Source organism: Asterias amurensis, chromosome 14 (assembly GCF_032118995.1).
Source record: "Asterias amurensis chromosome 14, ASM3211899v1".
Taxonomy (NCBI): Eukaryota; Metazoa; Echinodermata; class Asteroidea; order Forcipulatida; family Asteriidae; genus Asterias; species Asterias amurensis.
Genome location: NC_092661.1, coordinates 9835961 through 9856816, shown reverse-complemented (window position 1 = coordinate 9856816; position 20856 = coordinate 9835961). Strand labels below are relative to the sequence as shown.

Sequence of the window (20856 nt, the reverse complement as noted above, 5' to 3'; positions counted from 1 at the left end):
GTACTATCCATTAAAATATGTACAGCAAGTATAATGTGTATATCTTGTATATGTAGCAACTCTGTATGTTACAAAAATAAAAATAATGTATAGGCCCTAAACATATTTAAAGTTACTTGTCAAAGACTAGCCTTCACAGTTGGTGTACGTATCTCAACATATTATGCATATAACAAGCCTGTGAAAATTTGAGCTCAATTGGTCATTGAAGTTGCGAGAAAATGATGAAAGAAAAAACACCCTTGTTGGACGAATTTGTGTGCTTTCAGATAGGAATAAAATACTTCTAGCTAAAAGTCTTTTAATATTTTATTGAGAAATTACCACTTTCTCAAAAACTCTGTTACTTCAGAGGGAGTCGTTTCCCACAATGTTTTAAACTATCAACAGCTCTCCAATGCTCATTACCAAGTCAATTTTAAGTTGATATTTGTTTTGAGTAATTACCAAACGTGACTGTGTACATTGTGTACCTTCCCTTTAAAACCACATTACTTCACTTCAAAGTGAAATGTTTCTCAAATGCTTTTTACCGAAATTATCGAAAGCTACATGTAATGTAGGCTTCTGACCAAAATGCCATTTAGTTTTAAAACGTATCAAACGAATAGTTCCCTTTAATTTGGGGAGACAGAACATTTTTCTTTGATTACAGGTCTACATGTACCAAGTGGACTTTTAAAAAAAAATTCCCATCAATTAATCATGGAGATTTTGTACAACAAGTGAAGAGGTTTTCAACTAGTGGTTTATTCCCAACGAGGCCTGGTCTTGATAATTTTACCGAGACGAAGTGAATTAACACTTTTTACCGGTCATAAACAAAGGTTTATACACACCCACGTGACGCGCTCTACACCAATAGGAATAGCGAAACTGTCTGAGGTATTTATGAATCAGGGTTTAAAAACTGTTTAACATACAAACAATGTTCAGTATAAAAAGGGAAAAAGCTTCTTTCCTTGTTCATAGTAGACTTGTGGACAAGTCGTTAAATCGGCCCCACGCGGTAAGATAGTTGAGTCGTAGCGGTGCTCTTGCGAGATCACTGCTCTCGTGCGAACTGCTGGCTCCCCGATTTCTACTCATCGGGGAGCCAGCAGTTTGCGCGAGAGCAGTGACCTCGCGAGAGCACCGCTTTAAATCGACTATCTTACCGTGTGGGGCCGAATTAACGACTTGTCCACAAGTCTACATGTTCCAGGCAATTGTCAAATTTGTTCATCAGAACATGAAGATGTATTATTTATTTTCAGGGAACTTTCTGCAGAATCAGGGTGAGTTGGCAGCTCTCATGAATAATAAAATGTACAATCAGTGACAATGTAAATTAGCAGTCACGGGATCACTCACAACTTATTACATTTTACTTCAATAAAAAAGGCTTTCATTAAAGCCATTGGACCCTTTCAGTAAACAGTATTGCTCAAGGCCCACACTTTGTGTATCACAACTTCTATATCAAATAACAAACCTGTGAAAATTTAGGCTCAATCGGTCATCGGAGTCGGGAGAAAATAACGGGAAAACCCACCCTTGTATCCGCGCGTTTCGGCGTGGTCAGGACATGTGTTAAAAATAAATCCTTAATTCTCGCTATCGAGAATTGATGTTGTTTTATTGTTTTCTCACAAAGTAAAGCATTTCATGGAATAATATTTCAAGAGAAGTCTTTCACCACTACCTTCTGTAAACCCTGTAAGTTATTTGTAAATCTGTGAACTTTTGTTATTTTTTTTCTGTACCGAAAGGGTCCAATGGCTTTAAAGGAACATTACAATTGGTTTTGATAGCAAAAAAATTGCTGGCAGTGTAAGCACTTCATGTAATCCACCATAATAGGCCTACATAAACTGACAAACCTGTAGAAGTTTGGGATCGATCGGCCATAAGAGAGAATAGTGAAAAACCGATTACAAATTTTGCATTGCATTGATGCCAAAACAATATTGAATAACACACTCAGTGAGCGATAAACTCCAAATGCGATATAAGATTATTTATTTCTCATCAAATACATGTATGAGATTTCAGACAGAAATATTTCAAGGGATGTTTTCAACTATCATCATCGTTAGACCGTGTTCATTAAGTTTTATGTAAATCTGTAATCTTCACGATTTTTGTTTCTTTTTTACCAATCCTGTAACGTTCCTTTAATAATGTGTAATGCCATGAATACGAGTAATTCATTGCACATTTTCCCTAGACGGTACGTGTACATCCTCCTAAATTTAATTTGCTGGCGATAATTTTACTTCAGAGCTCTTCCCACAGGACATTTTCTCCAATCTCACAGAACTGTAATTTACATTGTACACTCGTTCTTTGAGTGATAACAAATTTGCACATCAAAAGCAATGCTCACATGTTGACATTTATAAAAATCTGTACCGTGTTTTGTACACCAGGCTAAGTGTTTAGGGTGAAACCTGTATAATATGAAAATGTTTTAACCTTTTTTATACACCTGTACACTACATGAACTACAATGTTTACCAAGAAAGTGTATATTCGTACAGCATGTACAGTGTGCAACGATAGAAATAGAACCCCAAAGAACGCTGAGTGCGAGTGCATCATTGTGGATGCAATTTCTTTGTAAGACGACCGGGATTCAAACTTACACTACGCTGAACATGTAAGACTAGTCTTATCTCAAGTTAGGACGATCACTCGCCATACTGTACGTTTTTGATATCCTCCTTTTATATAGCTTTGTGAAATCGACTCCAGTGCCTTTAACATGTTTAATGAAATTGGGCCCAGATATATCATCAGGGTGCTTACATGTATGTAACAAGCAACATGTGCATTCCTTGTCAAAAGCAAGGCCTACATATTGTACAGTACATGAGATCTAAACCTTATACAATGTACCCAGTATATCATACAGCATGTACAGTGTGCAACGATAGAAATAGAACCTGAAGAACGCTGAGTGCGAGTGCGTCATTGTGCATGCGATTTCTTTGTGAGACCATTTTTATGGACGCGCGTACGCCATTTTTTTACGCGTGTATGGCAAAATATTTTGCCATACAGACGTCATGAACATTGACCAATAAAAACACTACATGTAGTCTATGTACGATGCCATCTTGCCATTTTGCCATAAACGCGTGTCATGCGATGATTGTTTTGCCATACGCGCGTATCGCGTGGTTTTAATACAGCGCGTCCACAGACGACACAGAGGGCGGCCGAGCTCAGCGTTCTCCGGGTTCATCTTCTATGTGTGTAACAAAAGTACACAAATGCCTGATATGCCGTCACTGTAAGGCAGGGCAGTTTTTCCTCTACATTTACATTGTACATGGATGTATGTACAGTATGAAGAAAATTTAAACTTCTACTTGGACACTTCAAGGGGGAACTACATTGTAAGGCAATGACCTGGGGCTTAGAGTCAATTGTACCACTGTGAATCACCACTATCAGGCTGGGTCACTTAGTACACGTTTTTAAACGGTTACTTTTTTAAGTGTGGCCCCCCTTCCCAAGAGTGGCTTTTATCCTTGTTTGAGTGGATTACATGCATACAAATTATTTTTAAAATAGAATTCACCATCCATTTCAAACTCAATATTATATTCTACTCGTATACTCACTTGTGATGCAATAACTTTTCCTACGCTCCCCTCAAACGATGTTTCTGTGATGACTGCATTTCCCTGGCTCTCTCCAAGCACCGTGACTTGGCTACCAGTGAACATGCCCACGGGCGACGCATCTCCAGAACACAGTGCCTTAAACTGGATCTTGTCATTGTCAAGGGTTGCTGAGTAGTCGACGGTACAGACACCAAGATTCTCCTGGGGCTGCACGCTGACTCCACTCAGTACAAGAAGCTGCCCTCCCGATTGGACATAGTCGGTACACTTCCTTAACGCATCCTTATGCAATGTCTCAACGCTGGTTACAATGACCAGTAGAGCGCAGTTATCAGACCATGGATGTGTCAACAGCTGCGATTCTTTCAGCTGGTAGACAACGTAGCCTTCCCGACGCATAAACTTTTCCAAGAAAGCCACGGTGGTCTCAAATGTTGGCATGGCCGTTTTGTCGCCGGCGCCGGTGTACACCAGAATGTTTGGTGGTTTTGCAGAGATGCCACCACTAGAGGGCCCCGTTCCAGACGACAATTTACTCTCGTTCAACCATTCAGTTTGGCCGACGTCGATCTGAACGTTTCCAATTTCAAATATCGGGGGGTTCTCCGTTTCAAACATCACCTCATCGTCCGGTCCGGGGCTTGTCATCTCAAACGAGATCGCCCCAGGGTCGCTGGATTCAGAGGAGGATTTCCGCGAGACGGATCGGCGCTGCTGCTCCTCCATTTTCTTCAGGAACTCCTGGGAGTGTTTCCGGCGGAGGAGGCTGGGGTCCTTACGGGAGGAGTTGGTTCTTTGGATGATGTTGTTCCCTGATGGGGTACGCTGGAAGGGAGACTGGGGTGGTTTATGCTGTGGGGATGGGGTGTTAGGGTCCTGATTGACTAGGTTGAACGGCTCTCCGATGGTATCCACACCTGGGAAGTGGTCAACAAACAAGTTATATGATTAAAAGAATGAAAGGATTTGCCAAAAAAGCATGCTATCAAAGGAACGTTACAGAATTGGTAAGAAACAAAAACCGTGAAGATCACAGATTTACATAAAACTTACACGGTCTAATGATGATGACAGGTGAAAACATCCCTTGAAATATTTCTGTCTGAAATGTCATATTTGATGAGAAATAAAGCATCTAACTTGTCGTTTGGAGTTTATCGCTCAGTGAGCGTTTTATTCATTTTTGTTTTGGCATCGATGCAATGCAAAATTTGAAATAGGTTTTTAACTATTCTCTCGTGACCCAGATGGCCGATCGATCTCAAACACGATCGATCTCTACACAGGTTTGTCAGTTTATGTACGTGTGTATATAGTGGATTAAATAAAGTGCTTACACCGCCAGCAACTGTTTTGTTCGCAAAAACCAATTCTGTAATGTTCCTTTAACAATCAATAAAAGGTAATTTTTAGAGCGCCAAAATCAAAAGTTTGTTCTAAGGCTCTGAGGCATAGTTGAATGGTTAGTAAGCCTGCTGGAATAGGTGAGCTTTAAGGAGTGTCTTGAATGAGGTGAGTGAGCTGGCTTTTCTGATCTGTAGGAAGCTTATTCCACATTTAGGGGCCACACACTGTACAGATAATAATTTTTTAATCTTTTAAATAAACAGACATGCAACTTTCTAATTGCAAAACAAACACAGAGGAAATGGCCGATCACACTGAAAGTGATTTTCAGTTTTCTAGGGCACTTGTTTTGAAAAGAAAAGGAGGAAATCAGCATATCAGCTGAAATGTTGCATGCCTGAATAAACAGTTATTGACACAACTTATAATTTTGGGGGCGCGGCTACAATGTGTTCCAGAAGAAGGCATGCACTGGCGCCTTTGGCTGCCAGCCACATCAACCCATTATGACCACGGAGCACAGCCATGATCGAAAGTGTTTGATTTTTCCCGAGGGAGGAAAACCAGATAGTCTGAAAAACCCTCATGGCACAGCAGAGAACCAACGCACAACTCAACTCACATATGGCCCCGACCGGGAATCGAACCGGGGTCACCTTGGTGAAAGGCGAGCGCTTTACGCACAAGCCAACCACCAACACAACTTACAGACTATCTGCTCCACTAGAAGCCCATCATCCAGCTCTAACACTCCCTCCAGGTAAGCCGATCCAACCAGCCCAAAGTTGTTAGCCGAAGCCTTGACGAGTATCCCAAAGGGCTCCCCCGACTTCCAAGCCAGAGGAGTGGTGAGCCCCGAAAGCTTGACGACGCGTTCCCGGGCAACCTTGCGAAGGTTGAGCCGTCCCTGGGGGTCCTTCTTGGGTGGGGAGGCCTCCAATAGGATGAAGACTGAGTTGAGGTTGGAGGAGGATGGGGCGATGTCTTGTCCCTTATACTGCGAGGCCTTGGAGGTTGCTGTGCCGATGAAAGACGTCCAGTCCTTTGAGAGGTCGACACATTGCTGTGAAATCATCAAACAAAGAAATTTGGTGTAAATATTATACAAGAGGCAGAAAACACCAAGGTGTCAACAGGTTGCCTTTCTCACTAAGAACATCAGAAAAAAAAAAAAAGGAAAAAAATGGGGACAACCAAAAATCTTGTTAAAAAGAGAGCATAAGATTATGATTCCCTTGAAGCCTTGCATGTGGATTGGGTTTTCAGTCCCTACGAGGATCCAATTTCAAAAAGCTTTAAAGCAGAAAATACTGCTCAAAAAATTTCTTTGCTACGCAAAAAATTAGTCAGGCAGCAGCCAAAACAATGTAACCTTAATGTCTGTGCTATTCTGTGCTTAGCAAGCTTTTTGTGCTTACAGGCTACTGCATGAAATTGCCCCCCGACTGCATGGGTTTCCCTCTTTGGGGGATTCCCTCCCATATCTACAACTAAACATTTCTTCATTGTCTTCTCTACAAAAAGTTGGTGTGGTGTTTTTATTCGGATGCTTTGCCAAGTAGAATTCAGGCTCAGATGGTTACTATTGAGTTTCCCTTATAATGGGTAAATATTCCTATTCTGACAATTTGACCTCTGACGTCACTCAAAAACCATATTCGCGCCCATACCGCCAAGCAAAACCTTTGTGTTTTGGCAGTCAGCTAGAAAGTACTTGCAATCTTACCATGACTACGCGTCTTTTTGCCCGGTGGAACATGGCGTGTACAGTATTTTGTCAATAGAGGACGGTTTGATGTAAACATAGGCTACATCGTCTATACTTTGATTAAAGTCGATCCTGCGAATAGTGGCCACAAAACACAGCATGAAGTGAAGGTTAGATTTTTGACCAAATTGAAGTTTAGTAAGTCGGCCTCAACTGCACTCAGTGCTTCAAAAAGTTAAATGTTAAAGTCACCTGGAAGTGGTATTTTGTCAAAATAAAGCTTTTGTCACTAAAATATGTGTTTTGATGAGTGGAATATGAATAAACAACTAACTAAGGTTTACATAAATTAGTTTCCATGTTATTTACAAATTGGAAAAAAAGCCCGACCCGAGATGGCGCTGTTCGTGACGTCAATCGAGGCGCGATGAATCGCATGCAGTGCCAACACAGCATTGTGGCCCTTGGCGCAAGCTAAAAACATGCCCTCAAAGTTAAAACAATACCTGATTTTTTTCACGTTAGGCAAATGCTCCTTTAGGTTCGTTACGTCTTTCAGGTACCTTCTTCGACTTCCCCACTAGCTGGAAAAATTATTGGGATGGCGTCATGTTTTAGAAAAGAACTTTTCTCTTCATGTCAAAATGTCAAAATGTCAAAATGTCAAAATCTCGAAACACGACGGCTCAAAGTGTTTGCCGCACAGCGCTGGAAAAGACGTCGGACCGGACAACTTGGCAAACTGACACCATCTTTAGTTGTTTTGCTGCATCCAGCAGCAAAATACCTGGTTGACATTGCCGGAAAAATGCAAGAAAAAAACTTTTTCAAACGTACAAACTCACGTCCAGGACTTGAATGTACTTGCACGTACGTGTGTTCGATGTTCGATCGAGGCAAAGTCCACACAACTTTATTTAATTTGTTAAACATATAAATCGTCAAAAACAATTACTCAAAAAATTATTTTATTGTTCAGGAACATATACTCTAATGTTTGAAGGGAAGAAAAAAATCTATTTCCAGGTGCCTTTAAATGTACCATTGTACAGCTTAAATAATGCATGGCTAATATACAGGTCACTGCTGGTTGTTTTGAACATCAGCTCTCTGTTTTCTCTCTGCAGTCAATTCAGCAATTATGAAAAGCTTTTAGACAATTCATTTCTGAATCCATTTATCAAAAAATTTGTCAAGTCCTCAAGTGTACGAAATGTTCAAGGTACAGTGTATAATGCACTACCCGGTACACACAATTAGCATCAGCCATCAGAAAGAATTCATTCGCTACTATGTAACAACACAACTTTGATAATTGACCAAAAAAGAAAGTTGCAAATGGAAACTTTCCAATCCACATTTTTAGATGTCCCTTAAGTACCCTCAAGAAATAATTGACCTTTAAGATGGTGAGTGACAATCCACACGATTTCTTTTTAAGTGACGTTTTAATCATTCAGCAAAATAAATCATCCGACATAACTTTTAACTTTTCTTAGAGATCCACTCTGCATTAATTTACTGATTGAAAGCTCCCAGCTTCCAAACGGAGGAAAACATCTCAAAAATTTGGCATCTACGTGGAAGTGTGGTGGCCAAGCGGTTTTAACGAGCAAACTCTCCGTGTTTCTGATCAGCAGAGTGTGGGTTTGAATCCCCAGTCGTGACACTTGTGTCCTTAAGCAAGACACTTAACCATTGCTTCATCCTTCAGATGGGACGTAAAACCGTTGGTCCTGTGTGTTGTAAAACGCACGTAAAAGAACCAAGTGCACTTATTGAAAAGAGACAGGGCTTCTCCCGGTGTTCCTGGCTGGATTGGTAACATATTGCGCCACAGCACCTTGTACATGTAAACCATTACATGGTGCTAAGGATCGCACATGTATGTCAGTATGTAGGTCACATAAATTGAACTTCGTCCCATTCACATTGCAGTAAATACTTGGCACTTTGTATCCTTTGGAAAAAGGCGTATTATTTATAGAGTGGACTAATGTACACTACATGTACGTATGCTACATAAAAGGGCCCCAAGATTTACACTGGGCCCCACGCCTGAGGCCAGTTACAATTAACATCAGACCAGTAAACTCAGGATGGAAAAAGTCCAGCAGTTTTTAACTTTTCTGAGTAATTCTGTTGATTACATCAAAGTGAAAAAAATCAATTTGAAGAGAGAACTTTTCTTGACGTGCTTTTAAAAAATGAAATATTATAAACCACAAAGGAAGGTGGCCAGGTATAAATGATTTGGGGTTGAACAAAGGAACTCGTACCAATTGCAACATGCCGGCGCCCTACAAACTGAGCAATATAGACGATGTGACCTATGTTTACATTCAAACCGCCCTCTGTTGACAAAACACTCTATACGTCATGTTTCGCCGGGCACTGAGTTGCGCAGTCACAGTAAGATTGCGTACACTTTCTAGCTGGCTGCCAAAACACAAAGGTTTTGCCCGGCGGTATGCGCGCGAATCATGTTATGATTTTCGTGTGACGTCAGAGGTCACATCGTCTATAGCCATAGTTGGAGGTATCCCTATTTTGTCAATAGGCTACATCTTCTTTTTTTCTCATGTTGATTTGTGTCTAGTAAAGAGAATTCCGGTCTGCAAAGACTTTGCTTTTGAAAAGTTTATGTTATGGCACAAATGTAATTACTCTACAAGTTAATGACCATAAATTTACTGTTGATACTAGTTGTATGTAATGTATTTATAAGACTCTATCAGAAATGCCGACCCCCTTTCAAGTGTATGTATTGTGACAGTAGTTTTAGAAAAGGAGGCATATTTCACCCCAAAAATTCAATCTGAAAAAGGCTTCAGGCATGAATTCAACCCATCCTGAAAAGTTTTTTTTGCGCATTGTTCAAGATGTGGTTTTATACATTATGTCATTAAAGGCAGTGGACACTATTGGTTATTACTCAAAATAATTATCAGCATAAAACCTTATTTGGTAACGAGTAATACGGAGATGTTGATAGTTTAAAACACTGCGAGAAACAGCTCCATCTGAAGTGATGTAGTTTTCGAGAAAGAAGTTCATTTCCCTGAATTTGATTTTGAGACCTCAAGTTTAGAATTTGAGGTCTCAAAATCAAGCATCTGAAAGCACACAACTTCTTGTGACAAGAGTGTTTTTTTCTTTCATAGTTATCTCGCAACTTCGACGACCAATTGAGCTCAAATTTTCACCGGTTTGTTATTTTAAATGCATTATGATGAGATACACCAAGTGAGAAGACTGGTCTTTGACATTTACCAATAGTGTCCAGTGTCTTTAAAATAAAGACGTTCCTTGAAGCTGTTGACTGAGGGGAAATCGTTTCATCATTCCTGCATCGAGCCTTACACTCTTCTATTTATACACATTCCTTGATAAACCCAATGAAGACCATGTCCAGTTCATGATATAGCAGAAATGAACCTGTTGGGCATAAGGCATGTAAGGTGTCAGGAAGCTGCATTCTTCAGGAGGCACCAGGAGCATGCCTGGCATACTGCATCAAGATCCAATTCATCTTTTAAAACAGGGTTATCTATGGAAGAGGGTTTTATCTAAGGTGGCGAGAGGTATGAAGATTCCCAGCACAGAGGTTTTGAACTTAGCTCTTGTTTGAAAGAAAATTACAACATTATGTACTATTTTTCCTGTAGGCTAGAGTCAATACATGTGTACAGGGGTGGATTTCACAAAGAGTTAAAGACACTGGACACTATTGGTACTGTCAAAGACCAACGTTAATTCTCACTTGGTGTATCTCAACATATGAATAAAATAACAAACCTGTGAAAATTTGAGCTCAATTTGGTCGTTGAAGTTGCGAGATAACTATAAAAGAAAAAAAAGCCCTTGTCACACGAATTTGTGTGCTTTTAGATGCTTGATTTCGAGACCTCAAATTCTAAATATATGAGGTCTCTAAATCAAATTTATGGAAAAATACTTCTTTCTCCGAAAAATACGTACGTTACTTCAGAGGGAGCTGTTTCTCACAATGTGTTATACTATCAACCTCTCCCCGTTACTTGTAACCAAGTAAGTCTTTATGTGAATAAATATTTTGAGTAATTACCAATAGTGTCCACTGCCTTCAAGCCTAGTCTTATCTCGATTTAGGACAAGTTACAATTGTACTTTCGACTAGCCTTCTGTATGTAAAGGGAATAAAAGAATGGCGACGAGTTCTTAAAGAGTGGCGACGAGTTCTTAAAGTGTGGCGACGAGTTCTTAAACGGCCATTCAAACCAGCAGGGTCATGGCCGTTCGAGTGCCCTTGTTACGGCATATAAAACCACATGGACACCATCACAGCCATGACAGCATGCAACAATTGTATCCTAAAAGATGGGTATCTGATGAGTAAACAGTACATTAACTTACAGTAACTTACAAGTCATATATGATTTGTAGTGATCCAGTTAGTTGACATTCTTTAGGGAGAATTTTCTTGTGTACGAAACACTGTGTACAATGTAGCTGTAATTGTGATGTTACACCATGGCCAAGTTACATTGGTTTTGATCATCACGACAACAGCAAAGACCAGTTTGATGACTAGACTCTTTCAACCAGACATACAAACACTTCAAAACAGATAACCCCGAGATCTTAGGTTAATAAGCCTTACATGTACGGGTTGGACCATGCTCTGTGGGTTATAGATCAAGGTTCCTACTCAGTCAGTGGTAAAACCACCTGGGCAAAACTGCACAAAAACTGCACAAAACAATAAATTGCTCATTAAAAGCTTAGTTATACACGTAACTGTAGTAGCGTGGGCCCAACTTCATAAAGCTGTTAAAGCAGAAAATACTTCCTTTGTAAATTTCTTTGCTACATTGTACAATGTAAGCAAACAATTAGCGGGCACCAGTTGCAACAATGTAAACTTTAATTGAGTTTTGGCTGATAACCAGTTTCTTCTGTTTTGCTGTGCTTAGCAAGTCTTTTTTGCTTACAGGCTTTATGAAAGTGGGCCCTAGCTGGCAGAGCAGCTAGAAACCTGGCTGGTAGAGCAGAATGCGCTACATGTACCAGGTGTATAACACATGAACTTTCTCAACTTTTTACAAAGCAATTATGGCTTTATGCTCAAGGGCACAGGGTATCATGGCAGGGATTCAAACCCACACTCAACACCGGATCTTGAGTCCGGTGAAACAGACTGATTGGCCACAATTGAGCATAATTTTTCTCTTGAGAAAATAACTTCATTTTTTGTCACAAGCAAATAAAATTTGTTAAGCCTGAGATGTCTCATCTGTGAATATTTGCAGACTTCCTGGGATACTTCACAGAGGCAATGAAGGCGATTGCATCCATTCCCCTGGTAATTGCCTCGTGGCCCTTGAAATACTCTGTGCAGTAGAAATTTACAGGCAAATGTACATTGTAGGATTGCCCTTCACTAAGGATAAAATGCCTTGGTGCTTCTACTTCTACTTCTACTTCAGTACTTGGCATAGCCCACTGGGTGGCACGGTTGGCTTGTGCGTAATTATTATTATTTATTATTTATAGCCCATCAGACAGGATGTAAACACCAAGGATAGCTGCTTATGTGCGGTGCCATTTGCATTTTATAGTACAAGGTGCATTGTCAAAAGTTGGGGTGTAGATAAATGATTGCTCCAAACGTCCCCTTAAAGGCAGTGGACACTATTGGTAATTACTCAAAATAATTATTAGCATAAAACCTTTCTTGGGGTACATGTAATGGGGAGAGGTTGATGGTATAAAACATTGTGAGAAACAGCTCCCTCTGAAGTGCCATAGTTTTGGAGAAAGAAGTAATTTTCCACGAAATTGATTTCAAGACCTCAGATTTAGAACTTGAGGTCTCGAAATCAACCATCTAAACACACACAACTTCGTGTGACATGGGTGTTTTTTTCTTTCATTATTATCTCGCAAGTTCGATGACCGATTGAGCTCAAATTTTCACAGGTTTGTTATTTTATGCATATGTTGAGATACACCAACTGTGAAGGCTAGTCTTTGACAATTACCAATAGTGTCCACTGCCTTTAAAGACCCCGATGTATGGGAGCTCGAAGATCTGGCTGGGGAGGGCATTTCACCTTGCCCTTTCAAAAAACAGGCATAGAGGCCTGTATATGTACACATACCTTGGGATGGACCACCAGCATCTGCTTTCCCCTCTTCTCATGGAGCAGCTGAGAGATGACGTCTTGATCTCCCGTTTCGCACAACCGCGACGCCCTCAGCTTCTCCGCCTCCGTGGCCACGCCCTCCTGGAGAATCTTCCTGAAGGAGACGCTCGCCTTGGCGCCGTGGGAACGCAGGGCGTTCATCACCAACGACTTCTGTCTGTGGTCACGCCAAGCGGTGGACAGCGTCAGATAACCGTAGCAAACAGTAAAAAGCATGGCTCTGTTATACTAGACTGGCGCTAAAAGACAGCATGCACGGTTAGTGAATGTCTGGGTGGTCAGGAACTACACGTAGCATGCCATCACCAAGGTTCGAATCTAGTCATGCCCCGGCCTTTGCAACGCTGACTAACACAGCACTCTTCGTTAGGAGGGTATTGGTTAGTGAACTTGGCATCAGTTACACCATAAAACAGCTACTGGACCCTGTTTATCATGCACAAACAACAAAAGAAAAACAAATAATTGTTGAGTAGGATTTGAAACTTTGCATGGTGGAAATACGATATGGAGAGGTTTGCGGTACACCATGTAATGACTATCTCTAAAATGAGTTGGGGTGGTTTTGAAAAGAACCGAATGTTTCAACTCGACATTACGATCAGTGTGCTCTGATCGTCTTCTGGAGAAAGTCCTCCAGAAGACGATCAGAGCATACATGTAGGCCTACTGATCAAAACATTGAGTTGAAACCAACGGTTCTTTTCAGATTCACCCCAACTCATTAGAGATAGTCATTACATGGTGTTACCGCAAACCTTTCCATAAATAATTGTTGGTTAAAACACAAAAAAAGCTCTCATTTAAGAAACACAGTGTAGTAAATAGGCCTTAGAACATAGACATGTGATGCCATTTTAGTAGTTTGTTTATTAGTAGTTTGTTTATAAACTCCTGTCAAGTAAACAACAAGTCATAAAACATCTGGTTATAAAGAAAATAATAATATTGAGCTGAGGGCCATCATAGAAACCCATAGGGCTTGTGTATAGTACAGTCGTTGCCAACAGAGTCCTCTACAAAATGGGGAGAGGTTGATAGTATAAAACATTGTGAGAAACAGCTCCCTCTGAAGTGACGTAGTTTTCGAGAAAGAATTTTCCACGTATTTGATTTTGAGACCTCAAGTTTAGAATTTGAGGTCTCGAAATCAAGCATCAGAAAGCACACAACTTTGTGTGAAAAGGGTGTATTTTCTTTCATTATTATCTCGCAGCTTCGACGATCAATTGAGCTCAAATTTTCAAAGGTTTGTTATTTTATGCATATGTTGAGATACACCAACTGTGAAGACTAGTCTTTGACATTTACCAATAGTGTCCACTGTCTTTATTAATAAAGTAGTCGCCTTCATGTACTTATAATGCCAGGCCTCAACGCGCTTAACACAAAGAAAAAAAACTTAGCTTTTCATAACCGCCAAGATGACTCATCTGATTTTCAAGGGACTTTTAAACACATAGTTTGAATCTATAATTTTGTAAAAAATTACTTTTAAATATTTTGTTTCATCGCTTTATGTTTTGTATTGCGTTAGGGAGGCTCCTGCATGTATGCGTTACATGTACACTGTACACGTGTAGGGCTTCTTATTATGTTTTTAGATGTTTAAAAACAGTCTCATTTTGATTTTGGTCTTATACATTGTATTTACCATTTCAAGCTATAGGCCTATTCATTTGGTTTTACCCATAAACACAGATGTGTCTTAGCGCTTTCCCCGAGTTCTGTGAAAAAAATCACAAGCCCAGTGATGTTTTTCAAAGAACTCGGGAAAGTACTGAGAATACAGTGCTCACACACATCGGTGTTGATACTATTTGGGTGAGATTTGAACCCATGACCTTTGCAATTCTAGAGCAGTGTCATACCAACTAGACCATCGAGATTGCCCAGTAGCTACATGTACATGTAGAGGCAAAAACCAAAATGAGGTAAAACCAAAATGAATAGGCCCTATTCTTTATCCCGATGCAAATTTAACACCTATCAAGCTAGATGTGTATTTCGTGTACGTACAAAACATTTGTACAAGCCATGCAGCGTTGTGTAATTGCCATTCAAATTCAGGCCCTTGAAATGATGGACAAATAATGTTTAAACCTACATGTACACGAAGAGCTGAACAAATTCCACAGACCACTCATCACAGCTGCCACACATATCTTAGAAGGATATTTAATTCTGTACCATGTACACCTGTACATGTAGGCCTACCACATTTAGAATCCTAATTTAAAAACAAACTAAGTGTGTAGGCCCTAGTCATTATGGTTTTCCAACTACATACAAGTACTGCACAATGTACAAAAGTCATCACTAATCGGGAATGCTGCACGTTATGCAAGCAAAACTTGATTGTAAAAGTCAGAAAATTGTGACGTTTCTAGGTGACGTCATCACTTTGGGCCTATTGCATGCTCACGTATGGCGTCTGCACGTACAAGTGCGTACCTGATGTGAAAACTGGTAACTTAAAGCCAGTGGACACTATTGGTAATTGTCAAAGACCAGTCTTCTCACTTGCTGTGTCTCATCATATGCATAAAAGAACAAACCTGTGAAAATTTGAGCTGGATTGGTCATAGGAGTTGCAAGATAACTATGAAAGAAAAAAAAAAAAAAATGTGTGCTTTCGGATGCTTGATTTCGAGACCTCAAACTCTAAACTTGAGGTCTCGAAATCAAATTCGTGGAGAGTTACTACTTCCTCGAAACTACTCCACTTCAGAGGGAGCCTTTTCTGACAATGTTTTATAGTACCAGCCTCTCCCCATTACTCGTTACCAATAGTGCTGGGCGAATAGTGAAATTTTGTTATTCGGATACCGCTGGCCAACTATCCGAAATTAACCGGATATTCGAATAGCTTTTTCGCCGCAAGAGGGCGCTATTTAAAAAAAAAAAAACTTTTTTTTTTTTTTTGCCGCTAGAGGGCGCTGTTTGTTTGTGAATGAGATCTTATATTAGTTTTAGACAGTGTCACTCGGTTCATTCATAAAAATGACCGGATCTAATTTAAAGATGGCGATTTGCTTTTTGTTTTGATCGTGATTGACTCTACGTGAAGGAAAACTTTTGTAATCTTTGAACAAATTACGTGTGAAATGTCATTGTTTTAACTCTTCACCGAGGTGAGCATAGTTAAATACTTAATTTATGCTGTTTTATGCTGTCTTTTAATAGAAGTCTCATAAGAATTCAGACAAAACATTCATATCAGTTGTCGCCCGACGTCCGCGGATATTCGGATATTAAAGAATATCCAGTTACTCGGTTGTAATTACAGAATTATCCGGTTTGTAAATAGGTATTCGCGCCCTATGCGGATATCCGGTTAAGAAAAAAAAGGCATCCGCGGTTACGGATAGGAAAACCTATTCGCCATTAACCGGATATTCGAATAATTCGCCCAGGCCTAGTTACCAAGTAAGGTTTTATGCTCCATAATTATTTCGAGTAATTACCAATAGTGTCCACTGCCTTTAAGATAACATGTATGCTACAAACGTGACGTTCACAATCACATTTTTGCGTAACGTGCAGCTTTAACCTCCCTAATATCTCAAGTCTCAACTTAAGTACACACAGGATGCAAAGTCGGGGCTTTACAAAAAACTATTACCACCAAGTAGAAATTTATCACTCAAGGGCCTTGTTTTGACAAATCCGCATCTGTTTTACACTTGATGTTCAGCCGTCGATTTCACCAAACTCTTCCTAACTTAAGACTAATCTTAGGACTTAGGACGAGTCCCAACCCTGCACTGTAACCTTAAGATTAATCCTAAGTTAGGACGAGTTACTCGTCCTAACTCGAGATAAGACGAGTCCTAACTCTTTGTGAAATCGACGGCAGGCCAACCTCCAAAATTTGAGTCCAGAATGCCCCACAGTTTTGAAAAGTCCTCGCAAAAATAATTCAAATAAAAATGTAGGTTCTCTTCTACAATAATATAATCTGCCTTGTCCTGATTTTTAAAGAACTGTAGAATGCCAGAGTTGCAAAGGCGAAAGACTTGGACTGAGTCACTCTACAGTCCCAGCTCAGGCTTGGAATTTCAACTTTGGGAGGGCAAGACGATTTTCAGGCCTGAAATTACACAGACGCCACAAAGGCTATGGCCTTGCCCCATGTCTTGGACTTGGTGCCCCTTCGTAAGTTTCCGATAAACTTTCCAACCATTGCCCTTTTACAAAAAGGAAAGTGGCCTCTTTTGGTGTATTTCAACAAACAAAAATAGGCTCTTGTATGCATAAAATAACAAATCTTTGAAAATGTTGACTCAAACAGTCTTTCAAGTTACAAGAGAATCATGAAAGAAACGGCACCCTTGTTGAACAAATTTGTGAGCTTTCAGATACCTAAAAAAGGCTTCAGCTGTTAAAAAAAAAAAAAAAAAAAAAAAATGTAAAGTGTATCGCTTTCTCAAAAACTTCGTTATTTCTGAGGGACCTGTTTTTCACAATGTTTTATACTATCAACAGCTCTTCATTTCAAGTATCAAGTAAGTATCTATGCTAACAATTATTTTGAGTGGCAATAGTGTCCAGTGCCTTTAAAGGGTGGCTGCAGTGTTTTTTTTTATAATTTAAATGATTAAACATGACTTTTTAAACCTGAAATATTTTTGTATATTTTTTATTAAATGCGCAAGTATTTTAAAAATGGTTTTCAAGAGATTAGGGGAACCCACCCCGCCCCTAAAAGGGAGCCTTTATTTGCATAAACGTGACGTCATGTCGGGAACCCGAGCCGTCGGGCCCCCTGGCTGTGTGCATTTAGAGACGTGTGCACTGTGTTGCCTGGTACCTAGGCGTGTGTAGATAGGGACCAGACTCTTTTTGCCGACGATATGTTTGAATTCCCGACGTGATGTCGATTGTAGGGGGGCGGTAACAATCCACAAAAGGGGGGGCATGACTTATTCGCTAATTACGCAAGTGAGATATGTCGGAGAAAAAACAAAACACATTTTACTGATGTTCAATACATATCAGAAATAAATGACAGCAAAATTAACTTTTTTATTTTAGTTCACTGCAGCATCCCTTTAAAGACTCGATGACAACTCTGGTGCAAGTGCTTGCCACATAATAGCACAGCTACAAATGTATCTATTTGGCATGTTTGGTCTACAATTTAAAACAAGATGTTCAAAGTTTCCGGTAACTGTCTATGGTCCATTAGGCCGACCAGAAAACCTGATTTAACTCAATCAAGGACTCTATTGATGGTAATCCTTGGCTGAGTTACTGACTGTTTGACATAATTGTGGAATATAATGATCACACTCGAACTGTTAATTAGGATTCTACTGTGTTTTAAAAGAAACATCTTCCGATATGTTATCTGGCAGCTGTGGTGAGAGATCTCTGGAATTTGTTCATTCCACCGTCAGAATTTCTGTTAAAGGCACTACCGTCAAGAAACGCTAGGATTAATCCTGACTCGAGTTAGGATGAGTAACCCGTCCCAACTTAGGATGGGTTCAAAGTAGACATATCTGGATACGGAGAAACGGCTCCCTCTGAAGTAATGTAGTTTTTGAGAAAGACGTAATTTTCCACAAATTTGATTACGTGACCTCAGATTTAGAATTTGAGGTCTCGAAATCAAGCATCTTAAAGCACAGGACTTTGTGTAACAAGGGTGTTTTTTCTTTCATTATTATCTCGCAACTTTGACGACCGATTGAGCTCGAATTTTCAAAGGTTTGTTATTTTATGCATGTTGAGATCCACCAAGTGAGAAGACTAGTCTTTGACAATTACCAATAGTGTCCAGTGTCTTTAAGAAGGGGCTCCATGGTCAAAAACAGTCTTGGGTTGCAATTAACCCATAATGCCAATTGCAGTCCTTATGAAAATGGGGAAAATAAATTGATGATGTCACAATTCAAAGGATTTTGAATGATTTTTGAGGATTTTCAATTGAGACAGAGAGTGACCTTTTGACTGGCACAAAAATGATTCCTTAGAATGTACAGAGACCCATTGTTTTTGAAAACTAATTTGCAGATTATCTTTGTAATACAAATTAGTAATTCGTGTCACATAATTGTTTGTTGAACCTTGTCCTACACTTTCATACTGTGCAGGTTCCCAGAGTAAACCAAGATAAAATACTTCAACATCAGTGAAACCTCCACACAAATGCATCCTGACATTCTACAAATAATTAAGACTTCTCCAAGAATCTCTTCTGCCTCATTGTGCAAGACTGTTGTATCGCCTCTCTAGTCATCAATTGCCCACCCATCCCTCCCCCCCCCCCCCCCCCCTAGTGCCCCCCATCATTGCTCCCTGGACAGTAGGCAGCGAGGCGGTGGATTTACGTCATCATCGGTCATAGAGGCATTCCAGTGAGACCATTGGTTTTATAATCATCACAACCGCAGAGTCGTGCCGCTGTTATGAAAAATGCCTGGTGCAGGCATGGCAGGACTGAGTGAGAAAGTCAAAGTTCACCCAGTAGCACCTGGTAATTGGTAATGTACAGCTGGGAATCACATGTACATGGTACATGAATAATGCATACAATTCTACATCAGAGCCCAATGAATACCACTTGACATGTTTTTTGAAAAACAAGCATATAACTTGTATAATATCCCTTAGGGAAAGCTACATGTAAGTGCTCATTTCAACAGACCATACTAAGATAAAAATCAAGAACAGAAAGGGAAATATTGGACTATGCCTCACTCACTAGAAAGTGATGAGAGACACAAAAACTACATTTAGCATTACACTGCAATCGTAATTGCCGTAAAACAGGACATTACTTAAGGTATTTATTTACTCTTCATTTGAATGACTGCATGGGTAGTAATGTCCGAACAAGTACTGTATGTTTCAAGAGTAATTTATTTCATCTAGTTTGGTTTTTAACTTATTAATCTCCCCATGATGCAGCCACTGCTTGACAACATGAGAAGTTGATTTGCAATTGGTAATTTATCTTCAAAGACATCAAGAGGACTCAAACTAAATTTTAGAAGTACTGTGTACAGAGGCATGAGTACTAGGCATTTGCGTCCATGCCCCTAGGTCAGTGCCTTGGTGCCCTTGAACTCCGAGTATAAACTTATAATTTCCTCAGTGTACAATTATGTAGAGTCTAATTGTATGCAATTGGCATAACTAAAATTGTAAACATGTAAAAATATAAACAAAATTTTAAGTGCAAATTGAACCCCCAAACATGCCAAACACCCACCTGACCCCGAGTCAGCCCTGTCATACATGTAGTGTGGGGTAATAGTATAGGGCCTGCAGTGTAGTATTACAGGTACACCCTTGAGCCCAACCTTATTGTGCTATTTTATGAACTGTTTACCCAACCTACTGTATGTTATTAATGTTACGTTACAAATGTATGTACGATGGGTGTTTGGTTTGGGCTCAATGGGTGTACCTGTTTGGGGCCGCTTATTTGTAGCTTTTAATTGCTTCTTTAGTGAGCTCCCCTGAAGTTTATAGTGTATTCATGTCCTCCTGGCTTATCCATGCTAACTGTTTTATATTAATTGAAACAATATTGCCCGTTATAAAATGTTACTGTGGAAAAAATAAACCTTGAACCTTGATCCTACATTGTATGCCCATGCCCCCACCCCCCTGTCCCACATTTGAATATAAGTACATTTTCATTTATAAAAGTACTGTCACTAGTCAGGATAATGGGCCAATGCAAGCATGATCGACTAAAAAGTAGGACTGTACAGAAAAATCAATTTGCAAGTATCCTTTGGAATCAGTCACTGCATTTTATGTGTTGGTGGGATTTTTTAAAAGAATACAAACTACATTGCCAGCAGTAATGCTCCCTCTACATGCTGTTGGTAGGCATATTGCTCTAGAAAAAAATATGTGTGTGGAAGCAACCTCGTTCCCAACAGTGATCAATCTCGCCACGCCATTTTTCCCCAGCATGCCTTGCTCGATCATAACCCCTGGAAGTGTAACTCCACAGTATCCAAATATAAGGGATATT

At 39.9% G+C, this 20856-nt stretch overlaps 1 protein-coding gene across 2 annotated transcripts in view; it reads right to left on the bottom strand.

The window, feature by feature from the left end:
* Positions 1-20856, bottom strand: part of LOC139947097 (biotin--protein ligase-like) — a 43203-nt gene that overhangs the window by 19688 nt on the left and 2659 nt on the right. For both annotated transcript variants that reach the window (XR_011787318.1, XM_071944935.1), the window contains exons 2-4: positions 12813-13283; positions 5670-6024; positions 3612-4531 (exon numbers count right to left, since the gene is read on the bottom strand). Coding sequence is in view for 1 of the 2 variants with exons in the window: in XM_071944935.1 (XP_071801036.1) it covers positions 3612-4531; positions 5670-6024; positions 12813-13073 (1536 nt within the window). In the remaining variant the exon portion in view is untranslated. The remainder of the gene's footprint in view (positions 1-3611; positions 4532-5669; positions 6025-12812; positions 13284-20856) is intronic.